The 13,796-nt window shown below is 56.1% G+C and overlaps 1 protein-coding gene across 5 annotated transcripts in view; it reads left to right on the forward strand.

The window, feature by feature from the left end:
• Nucleotides 1–11,111, forward strand: part of KCNIP2 (potassium voltage-gated channel interacting protein 2) — a 43,921-nt gene extending 32,810 nt beyond the window's left edge. For 3 of the 5 annotated variants that reach the window (XM_058841857.1, XM_058841856.1, XM_058841855.1), the window contains exons 2-8: nucleotides 6,488–6,612; nucleotides 7,006–7,075; nucleotides 7,173–7,243; nucleotides 7,773–7,880; nucleotides 8,265–8,369; nucleotides 8,607–8,669; nucleotides 8,999–11,111. In XM_058841857.1, coding sequence (XP_058697840.1) covers nucleotides 6,488–6,612; nucleotides 7,006–7,075; nucleotides 7,173–7,243; nucleotides 7,773–7,880; nucleotides 8,265–8,369; nucleotides 8,607–8,669; nucleotides 8,999–9,046 — 590 coding nt within the window. In that variant the 3' untranslated portion in view covers nucleotides 9,047–11,111. Of the gene's footprint in view, nucleotides 1–5,267; nucleotides 5,368–6,487; nucleotides 6,613–7,005; nucleotides 7,076–7,172; nucleotides 7,244–7,772; nucleotides 7,881–8,264; nucleotides 8,370–8,606; nucleotides 8,670–8,998 lie in introns of all 5 variants that reach the window. The other 2 variants (XM_058841854.1, XM_058841853.1) reach the window with 1 other exon arrangement.
• The last annotated feature ends 2,685 nt before the right edge of the window (nucleotides 11,112–13,796 follow it).

Genomic DNA, 13,796 nt, shown 5'->3' on the forward strand with positions numbered 1-13,796 from the left:
AAGGGAGGTGGGATGGGGACAGGGATGGGGATGGGGATGGCATTGTACTGAGATGGGGATGTGGTGGTGGAGGTGCTCCTCCTATCCCAAGGGCTGCAGGGTGCTTAGGGGAGTTTTTGAAGGATTACTATGGTTTAGGGCTTTTATTTTTTATTTTTTTGGGGGAGGGGGTGGTGGGGGAGGCATTGGAGTGTCTTGCAGCATTAGGGTGTGGGGAAGTGAGGGTGTCTGGAGGTGTTTCAAAGTGTTAGGATATTGGGTGGGAATATTTGCAGACATTGGAATATGTGATGTTGGGTGCAGGATGCTAGAAATTTAGGGTGTCTGGGAGCATTAGGGTGGGGGATATCTGGGTCTTGAGGCACGGGGATGCAGTGATGTGTGGGGTGCTGGGGTGGATGGACGATGGAGACTGTCTGGGCTATGGGAATCTCAGGGCAATGAGATGCAGAGGGCTGGGCTTTGTGTGATGATGGAGAAAAGGACTGCAGGTAACTGGGGCTGAGGAGATAGGTGTGAGCTGGGAGAAGAGAGCCATGAATGTGGGGTGCAGCACCATGCAGGGCAAAGCTTTCTCACTGCTGCAGGAATTGGTGGCTATGGGGAAAACATGGGAAAAGAGGTGAGAGCCCCTTTGCCCTCCCTGCGGGGCTGTGCCAGGGCTGGGGAAGGCAGAGGATGCCCTGGGTGTTGAGCTTCCTGGATTGGCAAATGGGTACTGAGGATAGGGCTGGTTGTGGCCAAAGAAGAGGACACAAAATATGTCAGAGCAATGCATACACGACCTGTTGGTTGTGCCTGGTGAGGGTGGGAGTGCAGGGAGCTGCACGGTGCTGATGCTTTATTTCCTTTGTCTGCCTTCCTTGACTGTGCCATGGACAGTCCCAGCTCTGCCAATAGACTTTGCATGAATATGTTTTGGGGTTGGTTTGCCTCCATCCCCTGTGCCTCCTTGCTGGCACTGGGGATGCTGTGGAATGAAGGAACTGCAGGTCACATCCCCTTGGGTGACCAGATCTTGGAATGGGAGGTGTGTGGCTAGGAGCGACCAGAGGAGCAACTGGTAGAGCAGAGGGAGGGGAGGAGAGGAGGGTGCTGTGCCCAGGAGGTGCTTTAAACCTCCTTCTGATGGAGGATGTCCCTGAGCTGTCTGGGATCTGGCTGGGGTGTGTCTGGAGCACATCTACTTTTTGTCCCTGTGCCTGACTGTGGAGGGTATGGATGGCATCTGGGTAATGGATCTGCAGAGCACTAGGTTTCTTATGGAACACACTGCTTGCAGCCAAGAGGAGCTGCTGTTCTTCTGGGACATTTTTTTGGGTAGCTCCTCTGGCACCTTGGATGTGCTGGTTCCTGCTGCCAGAGAAGGTGCTGATGGGGGCAGGATGTGTCCCTGTGGGTGGATTTTGCAGCAGGGCAATGCATGTGGCTGTCCCAGTCCTGCAGCTTTGTCTGCTCCATTTGGGGAGCCTCTGAGCTCCATTGTCTCTTGGGATGTGTATTCCCATTCCCTGCTCACAACATTTTGTACATGGCATGGCCTGAAGAAATTATTATTCTTCAACATCTCTTTCGGACACAGGCAGACTGTCTGGGAGCACTGTCACAGGCTGGGGATGGGGACAGCAGTGCTGTGAGCCCCACTTGGCTCTGTGGCCCATTCTGGTCTATGGCCAGTCCCCCCCACCCCACCCAGGGACTGCTCAGCACAAAAATTGTGCAGCTGTTTGTCCCTCTGGCACTGAGGAATATCCTTGTCCCAAGCCTTCGCTGTCCCATGAATTGCAGGTCACTTGGCAGCTTTGCTGCTCCCAGCTCTGTCCCACCCCCAGGACAGGGATTCTGGCCCTGGGAGATGCCGGCTGTGATTTCATTCCTCTGACGGATGACTGTCTGGCACCTTTGCTACACTTGGCTCTGCATTGCTGACTGATGAGGGTCATTTGCAGAGCTGCTGTTGGTGGGACACATCCTGACCTCAGGGTGGCTGGGGAGACTCACTCTTCCTCCTGCTGAGCATCACTGCAGACCCCAGAGAGCTGTGGTTGGTGGCACTGCCTGAGGCTGGGCGGCTGAGCCCTGCACAGAGATGATTGTCAGCCACAGGTTTTAAGGGCAGCTGGGTTCAGATCAGCCTTGGGGTACCAGCTCCTCCTGACCTGTCAACTGACCCAGTGTTGCCCCATGGGGCCAAATGGGCTCCTGGAATGGTTCTGTGCCCTGGGGCTGGGGACACTGTGGGGGTGGGTCTTGTTGTGGGATGCACATTTTCCACCCATCATGATCATGCATTTATTGAGAGTGATGAGGGAGTTTTAGCACTGCCTTTTGGTTTGTTATTGAGGGTGTATCCAAGCAGGAGGACGCCGTGGAAGGGGTGGGTTGGTCTCCCCATCCAGCTGTTACTGGGAGGGTGCTGGTGGCTGTGGCTCTATGGGAGTACAGGGACATTGTTATGCATCTGACTGGCTCTGTCTCCTGCTTTTCCTCTGGGGAGACCATGGAGCAGGCCAGGCTTGGGTCCTCTGTGGGAAGGGGGTATCAGCCCAGCACTGGGTAACCCTCAGCATGGTGGCATTGGCTGGATCCAGCCTCCAAGGACACATCAGCTGCTGGTGGCTGATGGCCATCCTGATGGCAATCATTGCTGGGGGCAGGCATCTATCTACCCACTCTAGGACCCTTTGGAGCCAGCCTTTGGGATTCATTTCAACGGTGTGTGGAGGTGGGGATGGGAAATCCCTTCCCCTTCTGGTGCTGCTCAAGGATGCAGTCTCAGTTTGTGTATTTTGAAGTCGCCGAGCTGCGGACTGATACATGGGAAGCGACAAGCCACTTAACCCAGCAGACCTCCCGCTGCAGATAAAACACTGCCAGCCCCTTCTGTTGTGTGCCAGCCGCTGGATGGCCCTTGCAGAAGGGTGGAGAGCAGAGCAGTATCTGGAAAAGGAGCTGTTGCTGGCAGGGACAGGGCTTCACGCCGCAATGTCCCTTGTGTCCAGAGTGGCAGCAAGTGGTTGGGCTCTGCTCCTCATCTTTGGGCAGAACTGTTTCCCAGCAAGGAGGAGCTCCCAGACTTGTTCGTGGTTTGGATGCTGGGGACAGAAAGAGAGTGGTGTGTCCTACTCAGCATAGCCCTCGTGTTCATTAAAGCCAGGACAGCAAAACCCCAGTCCTAGTCACCCCTCTCCTGTTGTTAAGCTGCATGTGCTGAATGTGCTCCCTCCCTTGCCCTGGGGACCCTGGAATTGGGCCCCCCTTCGGTTTCCTCCTTGAGAAAACGCCCATGTTCTTTTTTTTTTTTCTTTTTCCTTCTTTATAACAAACTAAAGTGTAACTTGCACCCGACCTGACCTACTGCACGTGCCTATACCTGCTGCCCCTGTGAGTCCAACCAGTTTACTCTCTGTTGCATCTCTCTCGCTGTGTGGTTTCCCTCCTGCCCTGCTCCCTCCTGGGTCCATCACCCTGGCATTGGGTGATGCTCTGCCCTTCCCTCTCAGCAAAGGGGATACTTCTGCCTGTCAGGTCTGTTCCCACAGCTCAGCTCTGCTGGAGGGACCTGGCCCAGAGCATCCTTGGAAGGCTGAAAGGTGCAATTTCCCTTTCCCTCTGCAAATTAAGGCCCTGGAAGAGTAGCTGGGACAAAATCATGTTTTATGTAAAACTGATGCCCACTTCTAGGAAAGAAAAGTCTTCTTTCCTCACCTGACTGCAAACCCTGGATCAGGCAGGAGCCGGGTTGTGCTGTTCTGCCAGTGCCAAGATCCTGGTCCTCACCCTTGCCCCTGTCACCCCCTGACAAATGCCAGGGGATATTTTTGTTCATTCCTATACATTTGCACCTCACTTCACCCTGCTGAGGATGTCACATCTCTGAGGAGAATTTGCCCTCTTTGAGTGGCTTTGTGTGATATCCTGCTAGATCCATGACCTCCTGGAGCTATTCTCCATCCCCCAGAATGATGGACCTGCCTTGGTGTGAGCTCAGAGGGTCCCAGGTTCTGCCTGTGGGCACTTTGGGGTCCACCTGCCTAGAAGTGGCTGCTGGATGCAGACCCATGTCCCTGTCCTGGAGCTGGGTACCATGCAACACCATTTTCCTGGCATCTGGGGCTCAGCTTGGCTCCACGAGGCTGAGAAAGGGCTTCTCTGCCAGGCATTTGCTAGAACCCTAAAGAAATAACCCCAAAACCAGGGCTCAGGATGAATAGGCAGTGTGACCTGCTGATGTACAGGATGCTTGGAGCAAACACAAACCGGAGCCCCAAAGGGACTTTGCACCTTTTGTCCCATTTGTCCCCATGCTGGTGCCTGCCTCCCCTCAGAGGCTGGAGTCAAGCATGGCCTTCATCCCCTCCTCTTCCTCCTTTCCCTACCTGCAGCGTTAGTCCTGCGCTGAGTTTGCTGGCTTGAGGCACTGTGGGAAGGGAGGGAAGGGGTCTGCAGCCATGGGGCAACACCAGCTGGGAGAGATGGGGCTGAGTGAAACCATTGGGGTCTAAATGGGGGAACAGGGGGTGGCAGTGGGGTCAGTACAGCAAGGGGACCTATTAATGCAGGGCGACTTGAATGCAATGGCCATGGGCCAGGCTGGTGTGGGGAGTCCCTCACACAGCCCTGTAGCCTGGCCAAGGCAAAGCCCTGAGCCCCGCTCCCCTTCTGGTTGTCTCAAAGCAGGTCCCTGGGCTTGGGTCCCAGTGCTGCATTGGGGTGGGGGTGCATGTTGCAGTCTGGGCTCCATGGGGGGGTCTGGTGCATGCTTTGCCTTCAGCCCTTGGGTGCCAGCAGGATCAAACCCAGCCTGAGCTTAGGGAGGATGCAATGCCCTGGCTCAGTCACAGGCTGTTCCTTGGGCTTCATTCTACCTTGCCTCCCTGCAGAGCCCCTCAGAGAGGGTCCCCAGGGAGCAAGTATTTGTCCTCAAGGCTGAAGGACAGAGTCTGGCCCTGCTATTTCCTCTCTGGGGTCCTGGGAATCTCCACTGCACCCTGGTACAGGGGCTCTGGGTGTGGGTAGCCTAGCAGGGTTGTCCTCATCCCTCCCAAGGATGGATACTCCAGTGCTGGGTTTGTCCTGGGACTGAGCAGGAAGGTCGACCAGAGCCTGGGCTGGTTTTTGCCTTCCTGCTCCTCCAGCCTCATGCTGCATGTGCTGCCTCCTCTCAGATCACCCCGCGCCGGGTGCCCAACCCTGCTGCCCGTCGGGACCGGGGGCTGATGCTCTGTTAACTCTTCTTCTGCTTGGTGACTCCTTCTTTCTTCCAGGCAACCCGCCAGTCCAAACTAAAAAAGCGCTGAAGCAGCGATTCCTCAAACTGCTGCCCTGCTGCCGGCCCAAATCCATCCCCTCGCTCAGTGAAAGCAAGTGCTTCTTCTTGCCTTTGTGTGTGTTTGTCCCCGGCGGTGCTGCTGCCTGCTCTCCGCCCCGGCCCTGCCTGCGGGAAGGGGACGCCTCCACCTCTCCCCTGCCCTGCCTCTCAGGATCAGCCCTGCCCTGGAGGGGTCCGATCCAAGGGCTCTGCACCCACCTCTGTCTTTACCTGCTCACAGGCTGGTTTTCTCCCTCTTCATCTCCCTGGAGCAGCTCCCACGGGATGCACAGCGGCAAGAGCCGCTTGGGAGCTGGCTCAGGGCAGCAGGGCCCTCCCGGCACTGCTCTAGCGGGTGGGGAATTGTTTCTAGAAGCTTAGGGTCGGTCTGGAGATGGAGGTGTGATGGGGCGATGAAAGAGGCTGAGCAGGGAGTGAGTGCAGAGTCCCTTAACCCCCGTATTGGGTGTGCTTGGTTCCTTGGTGAGTCCAAGCCCCCGGTCAGGATCTCTCCCAGCCCCACAGTGCAAGCCAGTCCCCCCTGGGAAAAGGTGAGTATGGAGGGGCAGGGTCTGAACCGCCCCATGAAGAGGGGCCACACCTTCTGTGTGCCCCTCTTGGCTGAGTGGGGTCTAGGGGTGCTGGATGCTGCAGGCAGGGGCTGTGCAGCTTGGCAGATGGTGGAGAGAAGCTGTGAATGAAGGTGGGAGAAGAGTGGGCAGAAAAGAATCTGGACAGGGCTGGGGTGGGGGGTAGCATTTGGGGCTGGGGGTTCTGAGGGGCAACTCTCCTGCTGGATGTGAGCCCTGGTGCTGCAGAACATCGAGGGTCTGAACTCCACAGGGCACAAGCCTGTGCTGGTGGGAGAAGGGCAGGCAGGGAGGGTTTCAGCACTGGGGGGTTTTCACACCTCTTTTGTGCCCAGCCTGGGCTGTACTGGACGGGGGTCATTGCCCAGTGTCAGTCCCTGGTCCGTAGCCAGCGTGTCTATGATTGTCCCCTTCTGGCACAGACCCAGCTCTGGCTGAGCAGAGCACCCCAAAAATGCATCAACCTAGGCAGGTGTGAGAGGACAGCGTGTGCTCTGCAAGGTGCCTCTCCTGCCCCCTGGCATGACAAGATAGGGCAGGACAGTGCTGGCCTCAGCCACCCTCTCTTCCCCTGGATTCCTTGCAGACAGTGTTGAGGATGAGTTTGAGCTCTCCACCGTCTGCCACCGCCCCGAGGGGCTGGAGCAGCTCCAGGAGCAGACCAAGTTCACCCGCAAAGAGCTGCAGGTCCTGTACCGAGGCTTCAAGAATGTGAGTACCCCTTGACCAGCTTTGATAGCCCTCACCTCTGCTGCCATGTCCACCTCAGGGTGGTGCTTTATTTGTGAAAGTTTTTGGGACCTTGGGATTGAAGTTTATATGAGGCTACAGCCTGATACTACCTCCAGGGAGCTCAGTGGGGAGACCTGACCCTGTGCTCTGTTTCCTCGGGTACAGAGAGCCCCCTTCCTGGGTGCCTGGGATTCAGAGGCCCTCCAGCAAGGGGTGCAGCCCAAAAAATCAGGAAGATGCTCCAAGTAGCCTTTCTAGCCACCCCACCAGGTGCAAAGGGCTGGGGGGAAAGGCAAGGGGGCCACAGGTTTTTAGGGGGTGCTCAGCCTGTTTTGGCAATGTGGAAGTGATGCTGTGACCTTGCCCTGGCAGGAGTGCCCAAGTGGCATTGTCAATGAAGAAAACTTCAAGCAAATCTATTCACAATTCTTCCCTCAAGGAGGTGAGTGCCATCCCCATCCCTGTTTCCCCACACACATGGATGCCTCTGTGGGACAGAGGGTCACACAGCACCCCCTCATGTGTCTGCCTCCCTGCAGACTCCAGCACTTATGCCACCTTCCTCTTCAACGCCTTCGACACCGACCATGATGGCTCCGTCAGCTTTGAGGTGAGCTGTGGCCAAGGAGGGGGTGATGGGGTGCAGTGGGGCAAGGAGAGTACATCCCCCCAAGGACCATGGTCTGGGGTCAGCAGTGTTGTCATTGCAGATGGATGAAGAACTTTGCAGGCCTAGTGGAGGTTATTAAATTCCCAGAGGCAACAGAAAACCAATGAAAAGTGAAAAAAGGGGCTTTCTGTATTTTCTGGGTAGGGCTGTGTAGGGACACAGATTGGTAGACACAGCCATGGCTGGGTCTTGTTCAGGCTTTGGCTGAACATCAGGTCATGATGCACATTGTCCTCTTGGTTGCTGTGACCCAAGGGAATAGTGTGAGAAATGTACAGGGTTAAGCAATTTTTTCTCCCCCAACTCTTTTTGATACCAAACATTTCACCTTGTCAGCCCAGCCCCCGGGCACATCAGCTTTGGGGCTGAGTTCCTCTCTGCAGGAGAATCAAGCAGGGCTGTACCCTCTGTGTCTCTGAAGCCTTTTGTGGGTGTAACTCCTATTTGCCTGTTTTATCCATCCTTGCAGGACTTTGTGTCTGGGCTGTCCACCATCCTGCGGGGCACCATTGATGATCGCCTGAACTGGGCCTTCAACCTCTACGACCTGAACAAAGATGGCTGCATCACCAAAGAGGTGGGATGGGGGGTCCAGACTGGTCCCTGGGGCCAGCGCAAGTCTGCAGCTGGAAGGGACAAGGGCAGAACTCAGGGGTATTGGCTGAGCTCTGGAGGAGAGCTCAGGGGATCGATATTTAATGGAGCTCAGCTTTGCCAATGTCCCTCCTGGCCCCCTGGCACTGGTGTGACTCTGAGATGGAGGGTGGATGAGTGGTGTGCAGCTTTGGGGCTCCATTGCACGTGCATACATAGCACCACACAGTTTCTGCACAGAGCTAGCAGAAACACATTTGAGCACCTCACAGGTCCTTCAGGAGCATCAAGGAAAAGGTGCGGGTTGGGGACCAGGGGGAGGCAGAGCCCTGTGTTGACACTGCAACCCTGCTCCCCTTCCCATCAGGAAATGCTGGACATCATGAAGTCCATCTACGACATGATGGGCAAATACACCTACCCGGCCATGCGGGAGGAAGCACCCCGGGAGCATGTGGAGAACTTCTTCCAGGTAAGCTGAGTACATCCTGGGAAAGCAGAGCTCCAGCACAGAGCTGCAGTGGGTGCACTAGAAAACACCCTGCTCTGGGGATGAAGCAGGGCTGTGCTGGTCCTGTTGGTGCTTGGGCATGCCTGGGCCCAGGGGTGCACTGTGTCCAGCCCCTGTGGGACCTGGGCAGGGGCTACCGGGTTCTCCCTAAGGCTGGGGCTGTCCCTGCTATGCCCCCTGTGCTATGCTTGTCTGCAGAAAATGGACCGGAATAAGGATGGCGTGGTGACAATCGAGGAGTTCCTGGAGTCCTGCCAGAAGGTAAAGTCACCAGCAGCTCTTCTCTGAGCTAGGTCATCGCCCTCTTCCTTGGGGACCTTTGTCCCTCCTGCTTCCTTCCTGCAGAGACGGGGTGAAGCCAAGGTTCCCAGGGGCAAGGCTGGAGCTCTGCTTTGGGAACTATACCCATGCCAGCATCCTCATACAGATGAGGAGAGCCATGGGTCCCAGTAGGGCTTGGAAACTGCCTTTAATCCCTGGGGCTCTTGTCCCATGTGTCAGAGCTGCCATGAGGGTAAAGCCAGGTTTGGGGGAGCTACCCAATTTCTGTTCTGTGCCCAACTTGCCTGCTTTCCACCTGCTCCTGACAGGATGAGAACATCATGCGATCCATGCAGCTCTTCGACAGCGTGATTTAGCTCCCAGACCTGCCTCCAGATGAGCTCTCCTGACGCTGGGCCCAGAACCTTCCTCTCTCTCTTGACTTTTCCTTTGAGATTCCCCTCCTCCAGCTGCACAGACACCCCCATGGAAAGGGGCCTTCCTTCCCTGAGATGCAGTCGGCGCTGAGATCTTCCCTTTCCCCTGGCCCAGCTCTGCTTTTCTTGGGGAATCCCAAGCAGGTGCTCCCAGATGTTGGAGCATGGGCATGGCTGGCACAGGATGAGAATTTCACCTGGATGGACCTCCCTGTACCCAGTCCTGGTGGAAAAGACACATCCTTGGGCTTCAATAGAGGTTTTCCCTGTGCACACCACCCTGTGCAGCCACAGCTCACCTACCCTGATCCTCCCCAGCCCCAGGAGCCCCCAGTCCTGGCTCCAGCCCAAATCTTCCAGCAACACTGTCTAGAAACCAATAAAGTCTTGCAATGGGCACAGCCAGAGGCTCCCCCCCTGCCCTGGCTGTGCCCTGCTGTGGGAAGCATGTCCGGTGTGTCCACTGTGAGCCACCGGCCCCACTCCCTGTCCTGACACTGGGCCAGTGGGTGGGCAGAGGAGCTGTGCCTGGAGAAGGCAGCCACATGAGCTCTTGGGGTTCACTGCTGCACGAGCTATGGGGAGCATTCCCTGACCCCAGGGATCCTGCTTAGATCTATAAGACCCTGACAGGGGCAGAGGGGAGGCTAAAGGGACCCTGAGGTGACTTGTGGCACTTGTCCCCTAGGATGGAGGATGCAGGGCTGGGAGATCTGCAGCCTCAGCCCCTGTCCCTCAGGTCTGGGGTGCTGGCACAGGGCGACCCCAGGGATCCACTTTGAGGCTCCAGTGGAGAGACACCCTTTCCAACCCTTCCTGAGGACATGACAGCCAAGGCATGGGGATGTGTGGAAGAGGGAGATGGGCTGGTCTCTGGTGGCCATTCTGGCCCCATAGAGCTCACAGCCATGCTCCTGGCATCATTTGCTGCTGACCTTGCTCTGCTCCTATTCCCTGGCCCTTCCCAGCCCACCTGCTGCTCCAGGGACTGGGGAATGAGCAATGAGGCAGAGAGGTGTCCCCACAGGCATAGCCCTGTGCTGGTGACATGGCTGAGCTGGCAGCTCCTGGAGGAGAAAGTCGAGGCTGGGGTTAGATCGGAGTCATTGCTATGCTGCTGGCAGGCTGGAGGGTCACCTTGGGGCAGGGGACTCTTATCCTTTTCCCAGCATGGCCATGTGAGAGCCTGCCTGGGGACCTTGGGGATGGGGACCATGGGTGTTTTTGTCACCACCAGCTCCTTGGAGATGGGTGTGTGTAGGCTGGCCTGTCCTGCCCACATACCACTCCAGGTCATAGCTGGGAGAGTGATGCCCATGGGCTAATGATCCCATGCCAACTCCAGAAGCCCCTCACAGGCACTGGGAATGTACCCAGCCCTGGCAGCCCCTGACTGAGGCTCCACTCTGTGTCCTTGGCCAGGGTGGTTGGGGCTGGCCTGAGCTGCAATGTCTGGGATCAGCACCCATGCTGGACCAGACCCAGGCTGAGCCCCTGGGGTTAGTGACATTAGACTTTAACCCCTGGGGCTCTGAGCCAAAGCTATGGAGCTGCTCCCCAGGGGTACCATCCCTGTCCCAGCCCTTCCAGATATCACATGTTTTTTAAGCTCATTTGACACATTATTTACCTTGCAGACATGAAGTGTTTTTTAGGTTCATTCAACACACTGTTCATCTCACAGACCTGTTCCCAGGTTTGCTGTGGGGCTGAGCTCCCACTTGCATTCTCCTAAGGGTGGGAGGGCCTTACCCCTCCATCTCTTTGGCCCTGCTCTCCCTCCTCCCAGCTCTCTGGGGTACCCATTGTTTGCTGCCATGTGGAGCACCTGCCGCCTCCCCCCTCACGCTGTAGGTCGCATGATGTGACCCCCTGTCCCGGGGCATGGTGACCCACAACCCGCTTGGCATCTCCAGTCTGTATATTTTGTATTATAACAATTATATGAGTTAAAAAACAAAACAAAAAAAATCAACAAAAAACCAATAAAATCTAACCACAATTGCTATGCACACTACTGTTATGTCTTTGCATCTGTCAGCTGCCTGGGATGGGAGGGCAGAAAAATCACGGGGTCTCTGTAGAGGGTTGGTATCCTTTTTGGGGTGCTGTGGTTGCAGGCTGCTCTGGGAGGTTGCATGGGGGACAGAGCTTAGCCATGCTCTTGGTGGTCCTGAAAATACAGACTTTCCCCTGCTGAGATGCTGCAGATGTTAAGGTTAAAAATCTCTTACATGAAGCCTGTCACGTTTCAGGCGTCAGGCTGCCAGGTGTGTTTTCAGCTTATCACAGACACTGCTGGCTGAACCCAGGATTGGGACCAGGGTGCCCTTGTTAGGATGTAGCATCTAAGGCTGAGCTAACAGGAACATGGTCATCTGCCACCTTGAGGGGGTAGGTATGGACTGGGAAGGAGTTTTTCTTAGGGGCAATCACTGGTTGTTGGAAAAGTCCAGCATTGAGAAGTGGGAAAAATTAAGTAAATTAAGTCATGTAAGTAAGTAGTGGGAACAAGAGAGCAGTGGACCTGATGTGGGACAGCAAAATTCTCCAGCATTCTACAGTCTGTGGTCCAGGAACTGAAAGCTCAATGCAAAGACCTGCCTGGAGACCAACATATTAAAAAGATGGGCTCTGGCTGTTGCGGGAATTACCATTGTGGGACTGGGTAAGCAGCAAGTCTGATCTTTCCAAAGCCTCTGACTCTCGAGGGACCTTTTTGGGCTGGCGGCCATCACCCAGGGCTCTGTATGGCAGTATGAATAGGACTGAGCACGTTTTCCCCTCTAACCCACTTTTCCTGGCATATCCTATCCCCTGAGCTCTATTTGGCTGGTTGCTATTTCGGGCAATGACATCCAAGGTCTTGATGTGCCCTCTTGTGGCACAGGGATGCTGTGAGCCACTGATGGGATCCCTTGGGTCCTTGTCCCTAGGGTGAAGGGCAGGAAAGAGGATGAGGTGATAATGGGGAAAACAGCGCCGTAGGGATCAGCCTTCGAGTGCTGCCCTAGCCTTTTCACACCAAATGGGAAAAGGTTTGTGCAGGGAGTGCAGCTTTTGGAGTGGGGGGTGGGGAAGCATCTCTGGGAGTCAAAAATAATCTGTTTAGCTCTCCCCCAAACAGACCCTCAGGAAGAGCCTGAGGGAAGGGAGGTCTGGATCCTTTAGGTGTGCCTTCAGCTTGCCAAGAGAAGCTGCTTCGTGAGCCAGGCCTTGGATGACCCTTGTTAGTAGGAGGTGGCATTTAAGGGTGGACAGCCAAGTCATTCGGTCTATGATGAGAACACAGATAAGAGCTGACGGATCCTTGGAAAAGGGCAGCCTTGTGTTGTTTCCAGACAAATTTTTCCCATCTTTCAGAGGAAAAATTAATAGTAGCTATTTGGTAAAACAGCTGAGCAACTGGATGAGGCAGCTGATGCAGCCTGGGGCAGTGATTCACTCCAGCATCCTGAATACTGCCTAGAAACACATGCATTTTGTAAAAGGATAAGATTCTAACACTGGGAGAACTATTACTTTGGATTACTTTGCCATGATCAGAGATACAAGCACCCCTTCAGGGTCTTTTGTGACCCTGTAGTCACCACCCAGCTCTGGAGGTGTGTGAAAGTTCTGTGTGTTCTCCACCTAGATTCTGTGCATTTCTTCTAACCTTTCTGTAAAGCCTGCTCATGTATCAATACAATTTAGCTGGTTCCTGTTTAGGCGATCTGTACAATTTCTATTTTTGCTCTTTGAACGCTTTGGCCTGATGATGGTGGTAACTAGAGATGCCCCTTGGCCAGGGACTCTCCTGCAGCCTCCTGAACTCTGGTATTGATGGTGCTGGAAACTCAGCCGTCTTCAGTTCCTTGTCATGCCCAAACTGTTATCAGTGGGAATAACTGGAAACGTGGCTGACATATGACGTGTCTGCCCAGATGCGTGCAGGCGTTTTCCAGCCCTTCCTCGCGAGCTGGGGTTTTCGACAACTCTTTATTAACTTGCTTCTTGTTGGCTGGTACCTGCTGCAGTCTCCCCAGCAATGGGAAGGCTGGCAGGATCACCTTGCCGGCCTCTCTCCACAGTCACAAAAGAGGTTATCTCAGCCCTGGGGTCCCTCGTGCTCCCATTCGGCTGCGGCAGGAGAGATGCTGTGTGACCTCAGACTCCTCCTCTGATCTACTGATACCATCTCAGCTTGGCATCCCACCCTTCAGCATCTTCGAGGCCTCTTCCGGGCATGGAACACCTCCAGGCGTGCTACGGGTCGGGTCCGGTCCGGTCCGTGCCGCTCGGAGCTTTCCCATGCGGGCAGCATGTCGGTCTCCCCTCCCCGCCGCAGCCCCGCCGGGCCCTGCAGAGCTCGCGGGGCAGCGCGAGAAGTAGGTCACGTCTCACGGGAGCCGGCGCGCCCCCCGCTCCCGCGCAGGCGCGCTCCCGCCAGGGCGCCGCGCGGCGAGGCGCACGCGCAGACCCGAGGTAAACACTTCACTCCCCACCCTCCTTCCCCCCTCGGCGCCGCTTCCCTACACAAACCCCAGGGCGCATGCGTGCTGCCCCGCCGCCACCTCCCCCTCGGTCCCCGCGGCCCCTCGCGCGTGCGCCGCGGGCGCGCGCTGCCTCCCCGCGCAAGCGCCCTGAGGCCGCCGCGGCCTCGCCCCTCCCGCTGTCGGCCCCGCCGAGCACGCGCAGTGCGCGCCCT

This window comes from Poecile atricapillus, chromosome 6 (genome assembly GCF_030490865.1).
Source record: "Poecile atricapillus isolate bPoeAtr1 chromosome 6, bPoeAtr1.hap1, whole genome shotgun sequence".
In the NCBI taxonomy this organism is placed as follows: domain Eukaryota; kingdom Metazoa; phylum Chordata; class Aves; order Passeriformes; family Paridae; genus Poecile; species Poecile atricapillus.